Source organism: Trachinotus anak, unplaced genomic scaffold (assembly GCF_046630095.1).
Source record: "Trachinotus anak isolate AG129_WGS33_773 ecotype Australia unplaced genomic scaffold, CSIRO_AGI_Tana_v1 ptg000003l, whole genome shotgun sequence".
Lineage (NCBI taxonomy): Eukaryota > Metazoa > Chordata > Actinopteri > Carangiformes > Carangidae > Trachinotus > Trachinotus anak.
In genome coordinates this window covers 12,092,720-12,118,758 of record NW_027273854.1, presented here as the reverse complement: position 1 = coordinate 12,118,758, position 26,039 = coordinate 12,092,720, and the positions used below count along the sequence as shown (strand labels likewise).

Genomic DNA, 26,039 nt, shown 5'->3' with positions numbered 1-26,039 from the left:
CTCTCATGCTGTTTTGAAGTATTTCTCTTTGAAAAGTCAGAATGGACAGCTCATGAAGACTGATGCAAGAACTTGGCAATGTCTTCAGTTTTTCAGATAGTGCTGCTGAGCAAATACGATGGGCAATCAGTCACGAAAGCTGTGTGTATCCAGCTTCACAAACAAGATCAATGTTTTCAGTCTGATAAAAAAACTTTTAAATAGAATGCTTAGATAAATATCTTATGTGTTATATGCAGCATCTGCTATATCTGGGCAAAGGTTTTTTTTGACAGTCTTAGTAGTTAAGTCACAAGCTAGGAAGGGAGAGCTCTCTTTTCAATAATCTGACTGTACTGGAACATGATACCATAATAGAATGCCCTTATTTGATTTGTAATGGAAATTCCTGTTATAATCATGCTTTTACTAGTACTAACAGATGTGTCACAGGTAACCCGCATGATATTACAATGTTTAAGTTAGTGAAAGTAAATGCAAAGAAACTCAATTTAAAGGAGATTAGCCTGGAGGGGGTTGAAACCCTGCTCCTGTGTACATGTCTTCTGAGAATGTTGAAAATATATACCTGCACAAAACAGGATATATGTTTATAGGAGTTTAAGGGGGACATTTGAGATGGCTGATGTATGAACGATAACAGAAGAACAATGAGTCTTAAGCCAAGAGAAAGTCATACCAAGTACGGCAAGGTTGTCTTGACATTTGACTGAAGCATGCATCGAAGCACTATAAAAACTGAGGAGAGACTGCCTTTTCAATTGTGTCAGGAATGTTGTCTTTGGGCCCCTTAATACCAATAAATCATTGCTTAAATGCCACAGCCTATCTGAATGTTGTCGCTGACCTTGTGCATCCCTTTGTGGCTCCTATCTACCCATCTTCTAATGGTTACTTCTAGCATTTGCTCCAATGTCCCAAAGCAAAAGCCACCTGAAACTGGTTTCAGGTGAACATGAGAGTGAATTCATTGTATTTCAATGGCCTCCCCAGTCACCAGATATGAATCTAATAGAACTCCTAGAATGGGAAAAGACAAATCTGCAGAAATTATGTGATGCAATCATGTCAACATGGACCAGAGTCTCATAGTAATGTTTCCTATATTTTGTGGAATCCACACCATGAAGGGTCCTACCTTTAAATCTGGCTACTACTGGTCTTTTGCTCATACATGCAAAAGTATATCATGCATCACTGCATAATAATTATCAAATCTATGAAGTTGTGATCCTTAAAAATCACCATTACCTCATGCTTGTTTGTGGTTTTGGAAAGAAAACTAATTCAAATTAACTTTTGCATTTTATTTAGCACACTCAAAAAAATAAAATCTTAAAATGCAGTGCTTTGCAAATCTATGAACACAATAAAGTCAGATAACTAATTGTCATTCCCATGTTTAATTAGGGAAATTTTCAATCTATACCTGCGACCAAGACGATGTACAGTGAAACTATACCTGTGATGAGATGCAATAGGTGTGGAACTGGTTTTGTCCTGAAGCAGGCCGACAATCAAACTGTTGTCAGTGTAGTCACCCAGTTCTCCTGTCACCCAGTCAGGTAGACCTGCATTGCTATGCTGCACAGACCGCCCACTCAGTGGCTCATCAAAGTAGATGGACTAGAAATTAAAATAAATAGACAGATTAGATTAGAAAAGTGTATCAGTATATGCGAGCCATTTATTTCTAACTGTCTTTGGATATGTTGCCTCAAAAATGGCTCTTTAAATAAACAGCATGTTTAAAGTGCATTGTACTTCACATTAGGGCGCAACAGTGTTTTGAAACCATAAAGTGTTCTCACTACTACATGGCAGTACAGCTATATTTATGATACGATAAAGCAGCCATTTTTACCATGTAGGTAGGTAGTGTCTTGAGGGTGCCAGGCTCTGGTTTGCTGGTGAAAGGCCCCTCCAGGATCCCGCTTTTAAGCATGTGAAGAAGCAAACGGGCATACATATTGCGGTTCTTACGACCTATCAGACCTGAACCACAAGTGGCCGGGTCACACAGCTTCTTTATCCATATGGCGCATTGCTGGCGCTCTGAGAACGTTGGAAGAGAACGATAGAGGAGAAATGATGTTATAGATGATTAACTTAGCACATACATGTTCTTGAAACAGCACAAAAAACACAAAACAGAACCTGCAGTTAAGTTTGAAATCTCACCAGTCTTGTTGGGGTGTTTCAGGACATATGGCTTCATGTCCAGTAGAAAATGGTCGAACTCAGTGTCCAGCCTCTCCCATGAGTCCTCAGGTTTGCTCATGGTGTCCTGGGAAAATTACTAAATTGTTATCACGGTTTATTATATATTAATTAACTACTTTGTTGACAAACATTACCTGCGTTAGCTAGCTATGAGTGCGCTAGCTGACTTACTCAGTTTAAAAACAAAGTGAAGACCTTGTTATATGAAACACTGTAGCATCGTGTCAACGTAATGTTAGCATAATATAACATAATAACCATCTAATAACTATAACTCACAGTGTTAACTAGCTAGATACCATTTAAAGGACTACTAGCGCAAATGTTAGCAAACATGTTACAACTAACGCTAGCCGAGCTAAAGCACATCACTCTAATGCTCGAGGTTCACACCCGCCTCTTACAGGCTTTCATGAAGAGACTAATGGCGTGTTTTAAAATGCATAGTGTTGGTGAAAATGTAATGTATGGACTAAAAAGCGTCTTACCTTCAGCACTGATTTCGCCGCTCAAAACGGTTCAAACACTTCGGCGTCCTCGCTTTACGCCACATCCGTTTTCCGCGGCGACGCAGCGTCTCCCTGTTGCCATAGAAACTGCACATCCTTTTTTTTTCCTTTACCTCCGCCACATGCAGCGGCTTCAGACCAGACCCTTCTCTTTTTGCACACTTTATTGTGCTGTAAATAAAAAATATATAGATACAATTTAAAAATTAATTTAAAAAAAAAAAAGAAAAAAGATTTTTATTTACAAAAGTAATCAGACCCTTTGCTGTGGCACTGCAAAATGTGGTGGTGAGGTACATCTTGTTTGCTTTAATTATTCCTGATTGGCTATGTCCTGAGAACTTGACTGGAGTCCCACATTTAACACTCAATAAGGATAAAAACCAAGCCAAGAAGTCCAAGGAAAACTGAAGCAAGGCGTAGACCAGGGCAAGGGTTGAAACCCATTTCTAAAGCTTTGAACATTCCCAGCAGTTCAGGGATGATTGTGACATGAAGTTTGGAACTGCCAGGACTCATCCTAGAGTTGGCTTTCCGGTCAACCTGAGTAACTGAACAAGACGGGCCTTGTTCAGGGAGATGACCAAGAACCTGCACCCTGCAGTTCGCCTACAGAGCCAACAGGTCTGTAGACGACGCCGTCAACATGGCTCTCCACTTCATCCTCCAGCACCTGGACTCCTCAGGGACCTATGCCAGGATCCTGTTTGTGGACTTCAGCTCTGCCTTCAACACCATCATCCCGGCTCTGCTGCAGGACAAGCTCTCCCAGCTGAGCGTGCCTGACTCCACCTGCAGGTGGATCACCGACTTCCTGTCTGACAGGAGGCAGCACGTGAAGCTAGGAAAGCACGTGTCTGACTCCCAGACCATCAGCACTGGATCCCCACAAGGCTGCGTTCTTTCTCCTCTGCTCTTCTCCCTGTACACCAACACCTGCACTTCCAGCCATCAGTCTGTCAAGCTCCTGAAGTTTGCAGACGACACCACTCTCATTGGACTCATCTCTGATGGCGATGAGTCTGCCTACAGGTGGGAGACTGAGCGTCTGGTGACCTGGTGCAGGCAGAACAACCTAGAGCTAAACGCTCTGAAGACAGTGGAAATGATAGTGGACTTCAGGAAGAGCCCAGCCCCACCCACCCCCATCACCCTGTGTGACTCCCCCGTGGCTACCGTGGAGCATTTTCGCTTCTTGGGAACCACCATCACACAGGATCTCAAATGGGAGCTAAACATCAGCTCCCTCATCAAAAAAGCTCAGCAGAGGATGTATTTCCTGAGGCAATTGAAGAAGTTCAACCTGCCAAGGACTATGATGGTGAACTTCTACACCTCCATCATCGAGTCCATCCTCACCTCCTCCATCACCATCTGGTACGCTGCTGCCACGGAGAGGGACAATAACAGACTGCAGCGTATCATCCACTCTGCTGAGAAGGTGATTGGCTGCAATCTTCCGTCCCTCCAGGACCTGTACGCCTCAAGGGCTCTGAGGCGTGCAGGGAAGATTGTAGCTGACTCCTCCCACCCTGGACACAAACTCTTTGAGACACTCCCCTCTGGCAGGAGGCTGCGGTCCTTCAGGACCAAAACCTCTCGCCACAAAAATAGCTTCTTCCCATCTGCTATTAGCCTCATCAACAAGGCTAGAGAGCCCCACTGTTGCTGATCAATTGCACCAATCACCAGAAAAAATTCCTTGTATGTGAAAACATACTTGGCAATAAAACTGATTCTGATTCTGATTCTGATTCTGATTCTGATTCTGAACCCAACAGTCACTCTGACAGAGCTTTAGAAGTCCTCTGCAGAGATAGGGAACCTACTGGAAGGAGGACCATCTCAACCAGGCCTTTATGGTAGGGCGGCAATATAAAGCCATTGTAAGTAAAAGGCAAATGACAGCCTGCTTGGTCTTTGCCATACATTTAAAGGACTCTGAGATCATGAGGAAAATGCTTCTGATGAGATAAAGTTAATCTTTAAACAGAACTGCAAACTCTATAATTGGCAAACACCAGGCCCTGCTCATCACATCTGCTCATCTAGATTATCCCATCTGTACAGTGACACAGGATGGTGGCAGCATTGTGATGTGGGGGAGGTTCTCAGCAGCAGGGACAGAGGGTCAGAACTGCGGGAAGTATGAATGCAGCCAAATACAGAGAGGTCCTTGAGGAAAACCTGCTCTTGAGCACAAACCTGAGACTGAACAGGTGACCTTTGGCTCAACAATGAACCAAAGCAGACAGCCATGTCTATGGAGTGGCTTCGGGACTTAAACCCCATACAACATTTGGAGAGCACCGAAGATGCTTCCCATCCAACCAGGTGGAGCATTATTGGGCAAAAATGGCAATTTTATCCATTTAAAATAAATGTACACCACAATAAATTGTACAAAAGTGAAGAAGACTGAATACTTTCTGAAGTCACTGTAAATCCTACATTGAAGCTATTTTGTGTGCTGTTCAGTTGTTCAAGTTGCAAGCTATCTTTGCTTCCCAGTTTGTTTTAAGGCAAGGTATTTTCTTATACTATACACTTAGACTATTGATTTAATTTGTTCTTTCATTATGTTCCTCTAAAGTGTTTAATTGTCCGTTAAACTAAAAGTAGACTTAAATTCTCAGCTCGAATATGAAATATAGAAAAATAAAGTGAAATATCTGACATAGTTGCCACAATTGAGAATCTAATTCAGGAACGAAAAACGACTTTGTTTTTGCTTTATTCCAACCAGTTTTACTGATCCGAGGCATGATTGTCAGCTTGATCAAAACTTGCAATGTATTATAAGCCCACAGGATGGCACACAACACCAGAGGCTGTTTATGGGACGGTCAGCAAGGGAAGGAGGGACATGTCGCCTTCAAATGCTCCTCGTATGTTTTTTTTTTTTTAAACATGCGGTGTTCCTGGTTTAATTGGTCATTTTTAAAAGCAAAATTAGCATTACAGTGAAATTAGTCTACTTTTACGAATTAAAGCCACTGGATCACACTAATAATAAACACTGTGGCAGGCCTATGAAGTTAAAATCCATTCAAACGTTCCAGGTCCAAGTATGTACAAATGTATAGTAGCCTACAGTGAAAACAATCACTGATCATATAGATATAGGCCTATGTCAAAGAAGTCAACATTAGGAAGCACATTTGTTTACAAAAAAAAATGCTTACAGAAAGTGAATTTAGCATATAGTTATAAATGAAAGGTTTCTCTTGTCACCTTTTTGCATCATGTAGGGCTGAGCATGACACATGCCTCTTGGGTGGATATCTATGCATTAGTAGCATGCAGATAAGGCCTCTATTTCACTTTACATCAATGTTAGAATTATTTTTCCGTAGAACAGGTCACCAGAAACAAATATATATTTAGGTATCTAAAATTAATTTCTGACAATCTGTCATTAATTGTGCGCCGAAACTGAAGTGAAATATTCCTACAGTACGTGAAGGCAGCCTTCAGCGACGTCACTGTGAATGAAAAAGAAGCGCTCAGCTGAGGTCCAGGTAGAAGGGAGGCGTGCGGACTGTCAGGAGCGCTCCAGCACGAAGGGCACCACTTGTCAAGAGCTGTGAAGCGACAAGAACCTCGCAGAAATCGGTCGGGACAACACGAAGTCGTGGCTTTGTCGTTTTTTTGTTTTTTCATAGTATGGCTGACCATCTTTTACATTATAGTGACTCAGCCGGGGTTGGGAACCGATTTGCCCGCAAAGGTGCTTTGCGGCAGAAAAACGTGCATGAAGTGAAAAACCACAAATTTATTGCGAGGTTTTTCAAGCAGCCGACGTTCTGCAGCCATTGTACAGACTTCATATGGTAAGCACCTGTCTGTTCAGACAGCTGATGCAGACATGCTCACTTTGTTTTGATGAATGATGTATTTCCATGTACTGCTTTTGTAATGGTTGTGCTTAAGTTAAATGTAGCACATTAATAACCTAGAAGTGATGGAGTTTGCGGATACTGTGCTTTTAACCCATTTCCATGGCTCTAACGAGCTCCTTGTGCGCTCAGACCCGTAGTTCTGAAAAGATTTTACCGAGACAGACGAAACATCAAGACTTGCAAGTTAGTGACAATTTTACAACAAAGCAACTACGCGTTAACATTTGTGCCTCTCTTTTGCAGGGGATTTGGAAAACAAGGATTTCAATGCCAAGGTAAACCACTTGCATGTGTATAATGGCGCAGAATTGGAACTAGTGTAAACCGACAGCATTTGTTTGACGTGAAGGACAGAAGCCCAGCTCACTCTTGTTCTGCTCCATGCTTCACGCTGAAAACAGAAGATGCACTTGGTTCATTACATTTTGTCTTGGTCATACATAGTTTTCTAGTATAATTCTCTCTTAGCCTCCATTAAGTCTTAACAATTAGGTTTCAAGTGATTCCATGTGCTGATACTGAATGAGGATGAAAAGTTAATGCACGCTGAAGAGCATACACAGCAAATACTTCAAATTTGAAATTTTATTCTCTTCCCGAGGGCACATCATTCTGCAAGCAAGACAGCAGGGGTTAAATCTCAAGACAGTTACTTTGAAACATTAAGATTCATTTTAAACAGTTAAGATAATTGAAACATTTACCTGTTACTTGGACACATTAATAACCATGTTGGTTACCATTTGGTTCTGGAAAACAAATTGATTATAAGCTTAATTTCTTTGAAAGGATGTTTGTTAATAAGCATTTAGAGATTAAAGTTGAGTCATGGGCATACCTTTGAGGGTTCTTTACACCCTTAGGGGAAGCTGGATAACTAATTGCAGGCCCTTTGACGCTTGGTGAGCTTAGAGGCATTGGAGGGGGAAATTCTGGTGAATAGCTGGAGTCAGTGAGGAGATACCTGCCTCGCTGGTAGCCATTTCTGCTCTGGATAATGTAGCTTGTAGGAGGCGGAGGAGGAAGGATTGGTTCACTGACTCTCTGGGAAACCACATTTTGGTAGCTTGCGACTTTTTGTGAAAGCTGTGGGGAGGTCCTCTCATTATGTGGCTGGTAACTACGGGATGAGCTTCCCCACCCAGGTGCAACAACAGGCTGAGTTCCCACATTAGCTGTGTAGCTTGGGAATAGGGGTTCTAGGGCATTTTCAGTTAAGGACTCACTCACGTAATGACCATGGTTGTACCCTCCAGGACTGGAGATGCCACTATGACTTGGAGCAGACGGCTCTGAATTTTCAGAGGGATATTGAAAGACTTCCTCAAAGACAAGATGGGGCATGTTACTTGAGTCACCTCCATGGGCACTGGAGCCAGTGTTGAAGTTAGGTACACCATGGTCACTGCTAACTGATTCAGGCTGCCAAGAGTCAAAACTAGAAGACTTTGCAGCCTGAGGGGTGTAAAATGGGGCAGGGTAGTAGTATGATGTGGACTGAGGTTGGATAGGGCCTGGCTGAAGCTTTTCTGGCGCACTCGGCTGGTAGTTAGGTCTTAAAGGAAAGGTGAGTGGCTTGTCAAGGTTTTCTAGGCCCCAGTCTCTTGACGCACCATTAACAAGTCTCTCTACCTGAGGAGCACTAGGTGTGTTAGGCAGCTTTTGTTGAGCTGGGACTGAGACTGGCTGCTGCGCAACTGAAGGCTTGTTGTAACTTGTGTGGTCAGTCAGTTGGCCATTTGAAGTCAGCCAGTTACTCTCAAAGGTTGGAGAGGTCAACACGTCATCTTCTCCATCATCGCCAATGTTACGCGAGTCAGCTGTGTATGGATATCCATACCCTGCAGAATTGACAATTAAGATAAAAACAGTAGATATGAGGCTCAATGTGGTAATTAAGAAGAAAGTCATTACCCTTTATAGCTGGTAAACCAACACTGCCGTCGAATAGCAGAAGACAAAACCAGGACACGCTGCAAGAGAGGCCAGTGAGACAAACATTTAAGTCTCTATTTTAAAGGTCATTGGAACAAATGCATCCAGAAACCCATGGCATCAATAAAAACTTACCAAAAAAGGCATCCAAGAACCATGGCCGTTAGCTGAGAAGCTGCACCCTGTACTCCCCAGAAGCTATGGTTTGAGGCAAGACTGACTGGCCTGGAACCTCTGGCCTTATTATATCCCTCTGTGTCTCTTTCCTATCGGCACACTCGGTCTGACTTAACGAAGGCCATTAGCAGCAGCAGCTGCTCCCAGAGCAATTAGTGGCAGAATCGTTTACAGGTGTGGCAGCTGGACAACACCGCCCATTGTTTCAGTGTGAAAGCTGTTCACGTAAAACATGCTGTGTGTTTGTACTGAAGTACCAAGGAACGCTGAGCTCCTTTCTTCGATTTGACGCAGCATTTTGCACATTACACATCTGAAAAGTCAAAAGGCTGCAGTACGCTTTCCCTCACTGTAATCTCTATGTGGAGCCAGGGTGCCACATACTGTATGCCCTGAAATCAACATCATGTTGCCACCGTCTTTGCCAGTGTAACATTTCTCTCTAGACATCTGATACAGTGTCAGCTAAAGGGAAGAATGTCAAAGGAAAGAGCAAGGAGAGAGAGAGAGAGAGAGAGAGAGAGAGACAAAGATGTAAACAGTAGAAAGCGTTCTAATGGAGACTACAGAAGTTTAAAAAAAAGGTTAGATCGCCAGAATGGCACATGTACACAAAATGGAAACAAAAAACGTAATATAAAATATTGTTTCAGGAGGGCCCACACTGTAGACTTGCTATGTAGATTTGCTATGCATTTAGATGGTGGCATCTTGGTTTGTACAATGCTCCTTATCAATATGTCACATGGGAGGCAACTTTTATAGAGGAATTTGGGGGATGCACTGCAGAGCTAACAAAAATGATCACTCCACTGTATGACAATTTACATAACAATCCAAATGTGGGTAAAGGTTGTGAACCTGGTAACAGTGTTTGTAGTAAGGGCAATGGACCCATTATGAATCACTTTATTACCTGCATCAAGTTCCCACTTACCTGTCTTGGTGTCTTTGCACCAACGTTACTAACTTCTGTGTCCTCTCATGTCAGCGAGTGTCATTCTGCAGAGCAATGCTGCAGTGAGAAGATCTGTGGCTTTAATTAAGTGTTTGCTTGAACAATGTCTACCCTGTGTCCTTCATCCACATGGACATGTTTGCCTTTCATATGCTTTAGCCAAAGCTTTATCTCCAGATTCACAAAGTCACAGTTCTTTCAGATCATGGGAGATGGGAATAGGACTGGATGTGTTGTGGTCATTCTGTGATGTGCATGTGTGTGCAAAAGCGATTAGATTACATTGAAATTCCTCATTTTCAGATCAGTTGTGTACATATGTGTGCAGGGACTGAACTGTCTGCTTGCAGCACTGTTTGTCAGTGGAGTTTTGATATGCATCATAGAAGTGGGCTAAGAGATGTGCGTTCTTGTAGACAGGGCTTGTTCCTGTAGAGTGTGCATAAGGAATGCATTGCTTTGAGAAACATATAGTGGGATAATCTCCAGAGGCTGATGTAAAGGCCTCTCTCTTTTACTCATGGAATGGATTCATAATGGCTTTTGAAATTGTTGATGGCACTATGGTGACATGGGATACTTGTTTTGTTACTAAATGGGGCTGTAAGACAGCACAGAGAGACTTTAGAGACTCAGATATTTATCAGACTCAAGATGAAAGCATACATTTCTTTCTGTGAATGCAAACTTAGCTTGTTTTTCATGCATACTTCTCAAGAGCTGATTGTCTTAAAAATGTTTCTCTGAGACAGGAATGTAAAGTCAAATACTTTTGCTTCTGAAACATTGACTCGTTGATATACATGATGATATACATGTATCTACCCCATTAAAGGTGACAATGTTTCATGTGTGAGGTACAGCTTACCAGCAGAACAGCTGGCTTTTAAGAGATATTAAAAAGGTGATAAAGCGTGACTCCTGTGATCATTCATCCTTATCCATTTCCATGGTTGATATCAGTTTATGGTTTCGTAAGTGTGGGCAGATTAAGGCCTGCCTAGAGCTTCTTGCTGTGCAATGAAAAGCTAGATAGCTGCTTTCCCCCCCCCCCTTCTTTTTATTCTCCTGTTATCACCCACCTCCACCACACAACTGCAAGCAGTGGAGTGCTGCCCAAAGTAGTGCCATGACAGAAGAAATGTCTTTATTACTAAAGTCTCTCTGCGTGGGTGGAGGACTGCGGTTCCCAGGGTGTTGCCTGGTTTACCTTTTTATTGTTGAGCCTAAAGTCTGGCTCCTCTTAGTTAGGGATGTAGGATGCATGTTACAGAAGTGCAGATGAAAGAATCACTTATTAACCAAAATCACATGTAATATGTTTCTGTTCAGCTGCATCACAGATACTGGCGTTTTCTTGAATAACCAGGGATTGTTGAACATTTACTGTAACCTACTTGCTCTGGTCACCATAGGAACTGTGACTCACTTCCGTATAATTTAAAAACCTCTTTATTCAACTACAGTGGTTGGTGTATTTAATGTACATTTTAGAAAAGTGCTTGGTTCTCTTGTTGGCTGTGACGTGGTCCACTGTGGAGAGTCTGCAACAGTGATACATCCTGTCATATGGACATGCTGAGTTATATGCTATACACACATTTCACATACACTAAACTTGGACATCACTACTCCTCCCTTCTGTCCCTCCCTCACTGTGCATCTTGTATTTTTTCCATTCCCACTCACTTTTATTGTGACTTGTTTTTTTGTGAGTCAGAAATGTATTGTGAAAGAAACAACACTTGTAGCACAATATAAAATTAAGGTCTATCGTGTAGATTTAACTTCTCCAGTAAGTACTGTACACAGTGTTAAACATCGTAAGGTTTGAAATCAAATGCAATCCCCATCCGAAGGTCTTATAAAATTAAAGAGATCACATTAGTTTGGTCGAAGATGTACACTTAAAAGAAATAAACTTACTTATTTTATTGGACATCTGCTAAACTTTAAGGAATAAAATGAAGAGCAAGAATGCTGGAAATGGCAGGGTGACGACAGCCTGAAGACAATCAATTAATTGTTTAAGTCATTTTTAAGCAGCCATATCAAAAATGGTTTTGGTGCTATTATACTTTCTATATCCTAGGATTTTACACTATTGGTCAGACACAAGACACTTAAGACCTTTGACTCTGAGAAACTTGAATGGAAATGTCACTATTTTCTGACATTTTATAGACTAAACGATTAATTTAGAAAATATTTGGCAGATTAATGAATAATGAAAATAATTGTTAGTTGCAGCCCTAACACTGATACCTATATATCACCTATAGCTATAATCTATCACCTGTATCTGCTTATATAATATCACAAATACATGCAATTACTTTATTTCTTCTCTTCTTAGTTTTTTGTCCTCGCTCTGCTTTGGGATGTGTCCACTACTGCAGAAGCACATCACAAATGTATGGAAACTATCCTTTGCCCCCCCATTGAATGAAATGATTAGACTTTTCAAAAGAATAGCAGCATTTTAAAAAATCCTTTAGGTTAATAGACGTCATCATTTTTAATTCAAATGGCAAAAATGTGAATTATTCATTAATGGAACTCATTTGGGGGGCACCTGACCATAAACCAATTTTCTTGTTAGGAAATCTCATGAGTGATTAGATCAAGTTAACATTTAACCATTGAAATTCACTGAAATCAAATGATGCTGACGTACATTACAGGCTGTTATGTTGCATTTAGATACAGTAGACAGATGGATAGGCATTCAATAGTCATCGCGCTGCGTGTTGAAATTTGGACAAATATGATTTGAATGATAAAATATTGTATTGTATAAAAATATTTTTAGTTTATGTATTAATGATTAATTTCCTCAGGAATACTATTACTGCCTGAATGTCATAGTGTTAAACAGTCTGTTGTTGTCTGCTCTCTGAACTTCTCTCCAAACGTCAGATCATCTCATTGACTGTATGAATATATAATGACTGTATAAATGACTGTACCATCTGGAGAGTTGAGAACCCATCGTTGGGAAGAGAGCACTACGTCTGGACACAAGAAAGAAAGGTGAGAGATGGAGGGAGAGGCAGTTGGAAGCAGAAGAAGAAGAGAGAAGATGCAACAATCTAGAGGGGGTGGAAAGAGGCAGAGAAGAAGGCAAAGGCGAACACATAAGCACAAGACTAAATAAACAGAAGAGGATTTGCAGTTGCATGGGTGGAAGTGTTAGGGTGAGAGAGAGGATGAAGTCAATGAGGCCTTTTACACAGTCTGGATTCTTGCTTCACAGTTTTGGCAGAGATAAAGCAAACAGCGTGACTACTCAAAGCAGAAGAAAGACAGCAGAGTGAAAACAGTGGTGGATATTGTGTCTACTTGATGACTGATTATAAACTGTGGCCAAGTTACATCTGAGTGGTCATGTCTCAGATTGTCTGGTGCCGCGGAAGTTAGTTTACAACTGACTTAAACCTGCAATAACAGATTTTTTCTGGCCACTTGGGAGCAGTGGAAATAAGCTGTGTAGACTGTACTGACATATCATCACCTTACAGCAAACATTTGCTTATTTATGCATCCAGCAGTTATGGAGCAACATTATCATTCATTTGCAGTTGTGTAAATGCTCCACTATGTTCATTGGTGCAAAGCAGGTAGTGTCCGTTGGGCTTTTTGCTAAAAACAGCCAGCTACCGCAGCCGAAAATGATGCTATAAGGGCGGTGAGAGTGAACCAAAACAGCAAAGTTGTGGATTGACAGCTAAAGAGTGCACTGAAACTTGCTATAAAGCTCTGTAAACCCAAAGAAAGCTGCAGATTAATGTGATGCAAACCCTTTCACTCCTTTTACCTTGTCGATGCATTGTCTGTAGATGAATACTGGCCTCCATGGCAAATGTATTTCTTTGTGTCTTTAAATTCTTGACAATTTAGTGAGGTAAGGACATAGACAAATTGATTTTAAAGTCATTGACAGTGTATAAAGAAACAGTTGTATATGCTGATCCTCAAAGTATATATTCTCTTCGTAGAGATCAGTATTTTGCTTGAGGACATTTCAGAGGGGCGGATGTTTGCTGTTTAGCAGGACAGTCTGCTCACTGTGCTGTATTGTTGTGTATAATCTCCATGTTGTTTGTGATTCTTCCAACGTTTTCCGTGGCGACATCTCTGTAAGTGTAACTTGCCTAGTCTGTTGCATTTGAAATATATTTGCATATGAAATGCAGCCAATTTGTCTTCTCTCATTTCCAACTCAGTGACTGTTTACCTCTCCTCAAGTGATAATGATCTTTATCATGTGCACAGATGCAGGCGTTGGGTGTCGGCTGCTCCACCACTCTCCGGGACATTTGCTATCCCTGTGGGTGACATCATGTATGTGTCAGTTAGCATGACGAGGGCTGACACATGCCTCAAACGAGGCCGTCACTGAGACTTAGCGGTAGCGTAGGGGTAGGGCCAATCACTTCCTCTGCTCAGAATGGAGCAATGGACCTCATTAACCAATCAAGGAGCAGAGGTGAGGGGGTGTTGGAACATGAGAGCCAGAGCTTTGCAACTCCTGATGGGGAGCCCCGAACAATAAACATCTTACACAACAGTAAGGTAGACACAGCACCGCTCCTCTCAAGTGATGCCGCTGAGATCAGTGGAGCAGGAAGAGAGTGGAGTGTGTGTGTGTGTCTGTGTGTGTGTATGTATATATATATGTATATATATATATGTATATATATATGTATATGTATATATATATATATATATATATATATATATATATATATATATATATATATATATATATATATATATATATATATATATATAACCACACACACTCACACATATATATATATTTATATACATTAATCTCCTCCTCATTGTGAGTGTTGCTCCTCTGTACATGACTAATCACTCTGGCACATTTGTGGGAAATACCACGAGTTTGAGACATCATTAATGTTAAAGCGTAGGTCTTATTTTATTTTATTTATTTATTTTTTTTAATCACTTGTATGTGTCAGAAAGTGAAACTTGTTTATTATAAGCTTTACTCTCTCATTACTGAAAAAGTCATCGGTGGAAGGAAAGAAACTGTAAAAATAGAAGTCATGCTGAACAGAATTGACTCGCAGTTTCGCGCCTTGAACTACAACGGTAGTTCCAATGTTAATCCAAAAGTAAATTACATTTTACGGCCAGCATAATGGTCACCACCTGGAAGAGGAACAGAGTCAAATGCTGCATCACACCATGCTCTCAACAAATAAATATTTGAATGTATTTTGAATGACATGCAGTAAGTGTTAAACATATGAGAGTTTTCTCATCAAAGGTCTGATAACTACCTGGTGACTGAAAATATCTAACATAATTTTCAGTTAACTTGACTGGCATCAAAATCCCACAGGAGGCCTTTCAGTTTCACTTCAAACCTTATTTCCAATATCTCTTGAAAGTTATCAAGCTTAGTGCTGAGTGTATAAGAAGCTTGGGACTCATTAAAATAGACTTGTTGAATGTGAAGGAGTCACTGAAACAATCCTTAATATGCTGTATTTTTAAACCCTCTCCCGGCTGAATGGCATTAATTACACCAAGAGTGGAGGCTTAGCTGGCTGGAATAATTATGTGTAATTCTGTCGATGCTTGTCTCTGCTGCACGTTCAAAATGCCTCTTTTTACTATTGAGTGTTGGGTCTCCCTGTGCCCCCCCCCCCCCTTCCTCCTTTACTCTCCTCTCTGTCTCTCTTTCTCTCCACTTCTCACTCAAGATTACTGTAGCAACAAAGTGGGCCATTTCCATTTTGTTTTCATGGTTATAGCTCCTCTTGGCAGTTTTGATATGTGTTTTATGTTACCAGATCATTTACACTCAAAATCTATTAGTAATCGTGTGTTTTATTGCTATTTCAACAGAATGTATTCTCAAAATTTACTGTTCTGTTGGACTTTCATGCAGATAATACCATCATCAACAAATACACAAACTACACTCGGGAGTTCCAGTATGTAGTGTACAGTATAGATTAAAATACTGAGTCTATATTCAGTTTGAGTAATTTCTCAGTCCTGTCTGTGTGCTTCAAAGGCCACCAAAGTCACACACTGTCAAGACATATCGGCTTTCGTTATTCTTTGTCGTTGGGGGCTTGTCAAATTGAATTGTAGAACCTTAACAGGCTGTGCCTAAAAGGCACTTAGATCTGTGTGCCAGTTAGCAACCCTAAAGACAGAGCAACACAAGACCTTCTTATGTGTCACCATAAGGGGATTGCCACAGTCTGGGTGCTAGACAAAAGAGCTCTCATTTATAACTCCTTACTGTGAAGAGAGGATGATGAGGAGGAGAGAGGATCAGTGCCAGTGGTGGAACCAGAGGGTGGCCTTGGTTGGCTGCGGACAGCCCTGGCTACAGTCTGGCTAAACCCAGCTAAAGTTTGTTTCATGAAAATAAGAACAGGATCAAAGGGACCAAACTTGAAAGAGCTGAGATTCAGATACAAGCTACAAAAATACTGAAAACTGCTAACAATGTCATGCTAATAGACTAACAGCTACCTGGCTGAATGCATCCTTCACGGCTGACGGGATTTGCTGTTCCAAATATTGGTGTTGGTTTGTAAATTCTGCTGATCTTTAAAAAAAATCACCTTGCAATAAATCTAGCAATTTATGCTAGATTTATTGCATAGCTACCTTCCATAGAACAGAGTCACCAGTTCTGCCCTATGAGTGCGAGGTCTGGCTTTTTCCTCTGCAGGAACACCCCTCTATGCTGACATGAATGAGCTGAGTAAATATGGCCAAAATCACAGCACATAAACTTTAACTGTATATGTGTGGTGATTTTGTGTATATTAGGTTTTGACCTAGCCTCGTTAAGCATAGACAAGCATATACCCCCACAATATCCCTTGCAGCTTGCTCAGTGTCTGTTTAAACATAATGACCAGTTTTCAGGACTTCACCCGGGTAACTCTCACACACCAAACCTGTGCTCCGTCTTCTGCCTTAAATGTCACAAAATCACTTGGACTTACAGCATAAGTGTGTATATTCTTACTCATCTTCAATAGCTACTGTAAACTCTTGCCAGATATGCCAGCGTGGTGTGCCAAGGTTACCATGGTAACAGTGCTTGGCCCTCACTCTGCCTGTGATGTGCCAAATCTCTGCCAACTATTATACCCCAGGCGAACACTTCCCTTTAAAAAACCCCTAACACAAAACACCCCTTGTTTCCAAATAATCCTTAAATGATGATTCAACATGGGAGCTTGGCATCACCTCCTCAGCTTCCATTTATACAAATAAAATGGGCCACAGTAACTGTGACAGTGCGTTTGTGAGCCTGTCTGGGTGGAGCATTTGTGATCTTATAAGACAGTATAAATCAGGATGTGAATGAAGTGCTGAAATGCCATACCAACAGCACTTGGCGATTGCACCCTCCAGCACAAAAACAGGGAGGAGACCATTTCATATCCAATTCACGACAGACTCTGCCCCCGTTATCAGTGCAGCAGTGACCGCCACAAGTGCAATATTTTCATTTTAACAGACTGTCTCAGCAGATCATGTCAAAATGTTTTGCTTGCATAACACAATGTCATCTGGTGACATTAAAAAGGGGTCTTTTTGGAGGCTCTGCGGCATTACTCAGCTGAGAGTGGGTAGTTAATTGTCAGGGAGCTGCATGTGTGTTTTTGCTGAGACACAATGCAGTGTAATAAGATGACACATGCTGTTCCCTCATAATCTTGCTTTTAACAAACAAAGGCAAGAGTAGTTGGAGAGGGCTCGGAGGGAGAAATCTCAGAGGGGAGAGAGTGATGAAGACACGAGAAAGATGTGCATGATACTATCCTCAAAAACATCTGTGGCTACATTTTTCTTTGCTGTGTGCATAAACAACAATGGAGTATGACAGGAGCAGTCACAGCACTGTGATTTAATCTTTGTGGTTTCTAAAAATGGCACCAAGAGGAGAGACAGAAGAGATTCCTGACAAGATGCAATAAACAGCTGACTCTGAGTGTTGCTGCAAATCCAATGATAACTTTCTACCACACTGTTAGAGCATGTGTTATACAATGACTTTTTCATCCCAGTATGGTGTCGGCATGTTTTTGCATAATTTATCTTTTGGAGAGATTGGTTAATGCTCATGCCTAACAATCTGCCTTTGCATTCATATTGGATTATTTGACCCATGTGCAGACTGACCCAGTGCGAGCTTGTAGTGGAGACTGTGAAATAAGGTCTTTTAGGGAGAAGCTGGAGTAGCCTTCGCTTTATCTCAGCAAAAGATGGCAGTATGTTGTAGCTTTATCCATAATAGATGGTGCACCAATGACTTATATAAAGGACACCATCAGACAAGATGTGAATTCAAGCATCAGCCATTTAACCCCATCACTGGTCTATACCTCTTATCTATCTAAACCATCTGGTGCCATGGCAACATACAATATGTTAAGTGTCACTTAGTCTCAAACTCAAGGTGAATGGATTACTAAAGCAAGTGTGTATTTGTGTGTGTAGTGTGTCACACTTAGCTGTCTATTTTGGATGGAAAGACTCCTCTCAGGGGAATTTAGAGAAGGAGTGCTCACCTCTACGTGTCTCACCACTCCAGCTGTGCTTAATGAATTCAGTGGTGATTACACCCACGGCTATTTCGGGAATGGTTTAAGTCAGAGATATCAGTCTTGACCCACATAAGGTGAGCACAATGTGCACTCTGGGGGATTTCAAGCTCGCTGGGGCTGTGTCTTATCCTGTATGTGTGTGTCTGTGTGTGTATGAGACTGGAGTGTATGCTTTAGGGTTCAAGGACAGAAAGCAAAAGATACGATGGAATCTAGTTTTTATTTGTTGCTCCTCTGTATGATCTCATGTGCACACTCACCTTTTTACAAAAGGTCACAATAATCAGCGTCGTCCATTCTGGAAAAGGTCATTCTGGGATGAAAATCAATAACCACAGTATAATGTCATTATGCGTATTCTTTAGTATTGAGCCGACTTTATTTTAGCACAAACCATGGTACATTTGTTCAACATCAAATATGTGGAAAGCCAAAAAGCATAATGAATTTTCATAAACAAACCTCTGTAGAAATCAGAAGTTGTCAAGAGCGGTTTTCTTTGTTCATGACGCTGTTGTCTTTTAGGGCTGCAACTGCCGATCATTTGAATATGTGGCATTTTTGCTTAAAAATGCACTAAAATGATAGTTGTTGCTTAATTTTCTTTTTTTTTTTTGTCGATCAACAAACAGATTAATAAACTTTTGTCTTTTTTAATATTTTCACTATAGTCACAATAGATAAAGGTGTCATCTAACTACTCAATCTGTAGTATAAAAAAAAACTAAAATCATCCTGAGAAAAGAGAGATGAGAGAGGTGTAGTTAAAATGTAACTAAACAACAGATAACAGAGGAAATGCAGGGTGTGTGTGTGGCTAAGACAGACACATGGGACTTTCCCAGCCTCAGTAATATTTTTGCTATTTCTGTGCAAGGACAAAGATGCAGGGAGACGGGGAGAGTGAGAGAGAGGCAGAAGGTTAGAAAATGTGTGTGCCAGTTTTCTGAAGCGTGTGCTCCCTCTTCCTGCTCCTGTGGTGCTGTAAGTGCGCACGCGTGTGCTTGTATGTGTGTGTGTGTGTGTGTGTGTGTGTGTGTGTGCGCGTGTGCGTGTTGTACAGTTTGAGGGTCACCCAGTAAGAGACTGCAGAGTGGCTCTTAGTCATCCTCACACCTTGCTCCCTTTTTACTTGACTGTCCATCTGTCTGCATATTTACCATCAGAAACAGATTCCATGCTGTAAACAAATTAAAATATGCAAATTTGTACCTATATGTAGGGTTACAGTAAACACTGGGCAGATCGTAGTAGTGAAACAGTGGAGCTGAGACAGAAATGGGTTTGAAGTTGAAAGGCTCCTAGCTATACTGAAATATAATTTGTAAAACTTTAATGTTATGCCTTTTTATGCTGATTATTAATAACGGACTTTGAATTAAACCTAACCACAAAATTTTAAACGTAACATTTTCAGGTTGCCAGGTACCCTACAAAGGAAAGTGTTGTAGGCCCTCTGAGCCCTTTAGGAAAGACTGACTGTCTCTTCAGCGTGACCGCTAACTGTGACAGGTGTGATGGCTCTTTCTGACAGGTTCTGTCAGAAAGAGCCATCTGCATCATAGGCTGTGACGCTTGCCTATGATTCATAGGCTAGCAACAGTGTTTTTATATTGGGTTAGGTAAAAATGAGTGGGACAGAACATGATAAATGTTTCTGTAAGTGCTGAAAACAAGTATAATATTCCAATAATAATTTTAATTGTGGTAAAAACTGGGGCAATTTGATAATGAATGTTGAAAACATCAACGCATTTTAGTATTTGATAGATATTTGTTGGGACACACAGCTTGAAATCCAGACAATCCCAGACAAACCAAGGACGTGTGGTCACTGTTATCTACAAACAAAATGTGTTCTTCCTTTTCATCTGTCTTGTCCATTTGAACCAAAGAGCTAGTTTAATAAATTAATCTTTAATTCAAATACATTCAAATATGTGTTTAAAAGGTAACTTAACAGAATGAATTCCTTATGAATCAGAGGCTGCAGGCTGAGTTGAGCTTCACAAGTGAACTGAAGTGAGATTTTATTGTAAAATGAAATTCTCCTGGGTCTAGGCAAACATCATGGACTAGATTTTAAAACAGCACCTGATCTATTACTATTTAAATATTATGTCATAATTAGGCCTTTATTTGTTTATCTCTTGCTGTTTTTTTTAATTTATTACAGCAGGTGAATCACTCACTACTGCCTATATAGTCCACTATATAGTGAGTTGGCTATTTTGTAGTGCTGTCCCAATGTATATTGAGAAATAACATCAGCTGTAGTAATGAAGTCCATGAGCTCTCATAGGACTGTCCCACTGTAAAATCATCAAGTGCATGAGGGCTCTAGCAGACATTTTGAGCCCTCTGTGCTGTTCTGCAGACTTTTGCCTGAGGGAGTTACCCATAGTCAATAGTGTTTTGACGTAAAACACGGGGTTACCATGGTTACCTGGGGATACCCTGTAGCATTAAACAAACAGTAAACAACCGCCATAAAATGAAAAAAAAAAAAAAGCTAGAGGAAAAATGGTTAACAAACAAGCATGAGAGGAACAAACCCTAAAGTTAACCTCACAAGAAAAAGAATATATATAGTTTAATCAGATCTGATCCAACATTACTATTTTCTTTACAAACACGGAGCAACAGGAAGGAGTAGACAATGTAAAATCAAAACTCCTAGACCCACAGTTGTACGCAACATGTTTTGGCTTCATCAAAGTAACTTGATGTGTCACAAAGTGCTGTCCCATTCCTCTTGATATCATTTTGACCCTTTGCAGTCCCTTGCACTCAATCACTTACCCAGTGATGTCAGTTAAGTCTGTGAGGGTTCAGGGCCATAGTTTTCTCTTTTCCTTAATATCAGTTGGTCTCAGCAGCTTTGTGGATAGGATGGCTTGATGATAGGAAACTTTTAGTGTGACATAGGAATACTCTTAGTGGTGAAATAAAAAGCTTTGTGAATGTAGACCCAGACTGCATATTTATGTTTTTATATATCTGTGCATAAATACCCATCAGACAGCAATAAACATGAGTTTATGTCGTGGAAAACTGCAAGCTGATGATGTACTGTGATAATAAGACTCTCTCTTGATAATATGTCCAGAGAAAGCTCGAGGCAGAACTACACACACATACACACACACACACACATGCATGTGATAGTTATGCATGATATCTTCTGCCTATATACTGATAGGCTGTTAATGTGCTAGAAGCTGCTTTAAAGGTGATCTGCTGGTGAGTATGACCTCTCTTTCACATATTGTTCAAAGCTCCCCTCAAAGCTGGAATTATTGCAGACACAGACGCTTTCCTGAGCACATCGATGCACATACAAACCTCTCCTTCGGCTATTGTACGTTTCTCTTACATGCATGCATACTAATACACATTCACAGGGACTCCTCTGCAGTATTGTGCCCTCATGGTCTCTTCTGGGGGAAGAGATGAGAGGGGAGCAGGGAGGACAGGAGACGGAGGCTGTCAGGTCTGAGTCTCTAATTGAAGGTGTCACGACTGTGTCTCCTCCTCGTCTTTCCCAGCCTCCCTGTTCTGCTCAGGGCAAATATAGCAACAGGCACCACAGGACAGAATCAGCGCTTCCATGCTACCATGTTGTTTTTGGCATCTGTGTCTTAGAATGGAAGGAATTTGATCCTTTTGATCTGCGATCTGTTTATCGTCTCAAGGGTGCCACTCATGAAATTACAAGGCAGAAGATTTTCTGAGATTCTGTGCTCTCTGTTGTTTGTGTGTGAGAATGGGAGAACTCTTATGTCTTTCATGTAAATAGCCTCTCCAAATTATCGTACACTATAAAAAGAGAAACGGCTTGATTGGACTGACATGTAGCCATGAATCTATCAATTAGGCGTATTTATAACTAAATGAATTAAAAGATTTAATTATGAATACTGTTATCTTCGCTGTTCTTAAGTAAAAGAAGAATGTGTGTGGGTTTGAGGGGGCTGCCTCATTTCTTACCAACTGTTATGTTTGAGAGCCAGTATTGTGGCAACAGTGTAGATTCTGAGGATTTTAATGACTTTATGAAAACAGGAATATGGCCAGAAAAACTTGGCTATCAGTTGAATTAAAGCATGGCAATAACTAATGATTAAAAAAAACCCAACACTAATTTCTAATTTATTTAGATTTGCCTCAAACATTAATGTAACACATCACTTTTTTTTCCAGTCACAAATGACTGCACCACATTTTTAACTAGGAAAATTAAACATGATGAATTTGCAAAATGGTAAAGGGACTGCCCAAGAAATCTCCCTGCTAGTTCAGTATTCAAGCCAGAGGGAGGAAATGCTAATGCTGAGGGAAAAGCACTCAGTTATTATGTGTCATTAGGATTGTGAGGACTGCTTGCCTCCCAAAAGAAAAAGTGAAGCTCACTTTACAGCCATAAACTGTGTTGTTGTATTGTTGATATTAATCTAAAGAGTTATCAGTTCCCTTTTACCTTAATTTTACCCATCTATACACTGTGCATGTATTCTGTCTCCATGTGCAAGGTATTAAACACTAGACAGATTTTCAGAAGGAAAGCAAGGTTGTATTCAAAGCCAGCACCCAGGTAACAACAGTCATAGCAATAAATGTATATCCGGAGCTGGTGTGCACTTAAGGCATAATTTGATGCATCTGTCATCCAAAGAATGCTCTTCCTTGCTGCAAAAATAAAGTTTGAAACATGCAATGTTTGTTTTTGGTTTAGTGAATTAGTATGTTAACATCCAGTAGGTACAAGGAAATAAGGACAATGAGATGTCATTAGATGAGATTTGTGCAAGATGAGCCAAAAGAAAGAAAAGAAAAAACAACACACTAGCCTCATCAGTAAGTTACAGGATTAAAGGAAATGCTGTTATATATAATCTATATGGGGATGGCACTTTTTTCTCAATCGTTCAACCTAAGAAGTCTAAGACAAAAGGGGAAAAATAGGAAAAGAGCCTACTAAGACCAAAATCCTAAAATATTCAATTTTCTATCGAAGAGGATTAAGAAAATATTCACATAGGAAATGATAGATCCATATTAGGAATTTTGTTTAAAAGATGACTTAAATTACTAATTGAATGTCAGAGATGTTGCCAATTAATTTTCAACAAACAATTTTTTTCAGCTCTGGTGGTGTATCTTAAATTTGGTGTTAATTTATGCTTTTAGTTAGTATGTTGCATAAACAAGTGGTCTTGCCAATGTATGTGCACATGTTTTGTGTATTAACAGATTCTGCAGTAGTTATTGCTGGTGAAAAAGGACCAATACATCTCCCTGCAGAGCAGGAATAGTAAGCCATACATCAACCACACCCCACATGGCAACAGACAGCAGGACTGCTCACACCTACTCACATACTGTACACACACACACACACACACACACACACATTCATTAGTGAAAGGCTGCTATGTCTTTCACACGCTGAAGTCTGTTTCCATCTAGCAGATATTACAAAAGCACATTAGCACTGAGACACCCTTGCAGGCTCTGTAATGCAAACTGAACGCCAGACAGTCACGGTAGCCTTGACAAGTCAGTTCAGACTATGTCAACAGCTCTTTGATCCCGGCCGGCTGCATGGACAGAGCAGATCCCGCTGGAACAGTGTGGCGGTGGAAGCTGTTGAGTGAAAAATTAGGCCTCCATCTGTAAGAGCAGCTCTTCATGTGGAGCCGCAGAGAGCTGGTAAGAAACACAGAGGCAGACAGCGGAGTGAGAGCGGTGGGCGTAATTGTATCTGAAAGTGAGGTTAACCACACATGTATTCAATGGGCCAGCTAAATCACCCCGCTGTAGAGAGCAGTTAAAATGAAGAGAAGGGTGCGAGGCTCAAAACCACTTGTCCTACAGGCTCTAGAGGCTTTTATTGTCTTTTTTTTTTTTTGGTCTCAGTTCATACTCTGTTTTGGTAAACCTCCTTTGTGTGATTACTGACTGGGAGTAGAACCAACTCAATCCACAGACTTCTCTCTATGAAGTGTACATTTATTATGCCAGGCTTTGAGTGACATGTATGCACTGATGAGGTCCTTGGAGCCTGCAACCTTGATGTAAAACTTCTGCTGATACAGTTATCTCAATCTTTGTCACTGAGGCTAACAGTAATTCTCTGCATTTTAGCCATGGTAGCAGCATGGCTCCAGGGATGGCAATAACTGTGTCCAAAATCACTCACTACTGCCTATGTAGTCGAGTATACACTGTGTGCTGTCCAAATGTGAGAATTATTATGCCCTATATAGTGGACTCATAGTATCCACAGTGCATTGTGAAAAATAGTGTACAACCTATTGTCACTAAGCAAGCAGTTTGTACCATCATGCATTGTGCTCATGCTGAAAGAAACAAAAACAGCTTGGAGAATATGATCCGAGTGTCCGAAAGTGTTTTTTTATTCTGCTGAAGAGATCACTGTATAGTCCTCTATATAGAACTTCCCAACTGGTGAGTATGGAGTTAGGGCATGAGTTAGTGATTTTGGACACAACAATATCAGTCTGCCAGTCAGTTAGACAGTTGGTCCACCATTTTGGTTCAGGTTGAAATCTCTTCACCAACTATTACATGGATTTCCATCGCATTTCCTTCAGATATTCATGGTCCCCAGATAATGGATGAATGTATGTTGTGCTTCCCTGTAAGGCTCATATTTTAGGATGTTAATATTGGAACTGACGTCAGTGTGAATGTTGTCTTGTAAGCCTTGCTTTGTAATGACAGTCTTTATTGAGAGCCTTTATAAGGTTAGAACAGTGGAGTGGTCTTTAAAGCTATCAAATGATTGAAGACAAAAGGCAGAATATATGAGCTTATAAATGTGGACATTCATATATCATCAAATCAAAAGCGATACAGCTCGGTCAGTTTTTAAGAGAGGAAACTTGCTGTTGGTTTAAGTCAGGTTTTAATGCCATTCTCATGCATTTCCAGTTTCCCTCATGTATAGTCCTGTCTGCTCAGTAAAAGGTCATGAGTTATTTAGTGCAAGAGAGAGCAGGAGTGCTGATCAGACTGTAGGTATAGGTTGCTCTTTCTCTCTATTTCTCTTCCGTACTTTTCCCCCTTCACTAGTTAAGAAACTCATCATCAATCACTGATATAGACTGAAAGTTTTGTAGATGTGTATGTATGAATGCATTTTACTACGCAGGGCTACGGAAACAAAAATGCTTCTAGCAGCCCCTCTAGCAGCAGTAAAGAGTGATGGCCTGGTTGACACTGCTGTCCTTAAAGCCCTCTCATCAGCAGGGCTGAAAACGCCAGATCATTGCTCTTGAAACTGAACAGAAAAACAAAGATAAAAGAATAAGAAAGAATGGGTGGCGTGGGAGGTAGCAGGTGCTAATTGAAACCATCTTGCAGAAAGCACAGAATGCCTTTTCACCACAGATGCTGCCTTTCGTTTGTCTCTCCCTTATTCAGCTCCAAATGGTACGTGCCATGCACTCGACAGGCTGACTAATCGCTGTACACAGGCTTGGATGCAGGCGCGTGGATTAACTAGGCCAATTAGCCAAGCACCGAGATACCTAGTGATGAGAAGAGTCATTCTCCCTTTCTCAGCCGAGTACCATTAATCAGCAGTAAAGGTGCTGAAGCAACACTACAGTTTACTGACTACTTCACTACTTACAATGGCCAGGTTTTCTTGCTCAAGCCTCTTGACCTCAATACAGCATGACTGTGT

The 26,039-nt window shown here is 40.8% G+C and overlaps 3 protein-coding genes across 4 annotated transcripts in view; 1 reads left to right on the top strand and 2 right to left on the bottom strand.

The window, feature by feature from the left end:
• Positions 1-2,879, bottom strand: part of cep112 (centrosomal protein 112) — a 99,144-nt gene extending 96,265 nt beyond the window's left edge. The window contains exons 1-4 of the mRNA XM_071473726.1: positions 2,712-2,879; positions 2,182-2,287; positions 1,865-2,055; positions 1,463-1,626 (exon numbers count right to left, since the gene is read on the bottom strand). Coding sequence (XP_071329827.1) covers positions 1,463-1,626; positions 1,865-2,055; positions 2,182-2,281 — 455 coding nt within the window. The 5' untranslated portion in view covers positions 2,282-2,287; positions 2,712-2,879. The remainder of the gene's footprint in view (positions 1-1,462; positions 1,627-1,864; positions 2,056-2,181; positions 2,288-2,711) is intronic.
• A 1,705-nt stretch (positions 2,880-4,584) lies between these two features.
• prkcab (protein kinase C, alpha, b) overlaps positions 4,585-26,039 on the top strand; it is a 104,557-nt gene continuing 83,102 nt past the window's right edge. Inside the window, exons 1-2 of one of the 2 annotated variants that reach the window (XM_071473727.1) lie at positions 4,585-6,565; positions 6,878-6,909. In XM_071473727.1, the coding sequence (XP_071329828.1) occupies positions 6,399-6,565; positions 6,878-6,909 (199 nt within the window). In that variant the 5' untranslated portion in view covers positions 4,585-6,398. The remainder of the gene's footprint in view (positions 6,566-6,877; positions 6,910-26,039) is intronic. The other variant, XM_071473728.1, reaches the window with a different exon arrangement.
• Positions 7,202-8,863, bottom strand: LOC139617860 (DNA-directed RNA polymerase II subunit RPB1-like). Its single transcript, XM_071473729.1, has 5 exons — positions 8,705-8,863; positions 8,549-8,607; positions 7,473-8,475; positions 7,339-7,383; positions 7,202-7,246 (listed from the first exon to the last, which is right to left on the bottom strand). The coding sequence occupies exons 1-4, from the start codon at positions 8,725-8,727 to the stop codon at positions 7,371-7,373; spliced, it is 1,098 nt and encodes a 365-aa protein (XP_071329830.1). The 5' UTR covers positions 8,728-8,863; the 3' UTR covers positions 7,202-7,246; positions 7,339-7,370.

What these genes read in the sequence shown, in the direction of transcription:
- LOC139617860 (XM_071473729.1), bottom strand. Translation starts at nt 8,727, where the DNA reads ATGGTTCTTGGATGCCTTTTTTG. An exon ending in GTTCTTGGATGCCTTTTTTG is followed by an intron (nt 8,608 to 8,704) that starts GTAAGTTTTTAT and finishes CCTCTCTTGCAG; the next exon opens with CGTGTCCTGGTTTTGTCTTC. An exon ending in TGGTTTACCAGCTATAAAGG is followed by an intron (nt 8,476 to 8,548) that starts GTAATGACTTTC and finishes TCAATTCTGCAG; the next exon opens with GGTATGGATATCCATACACA.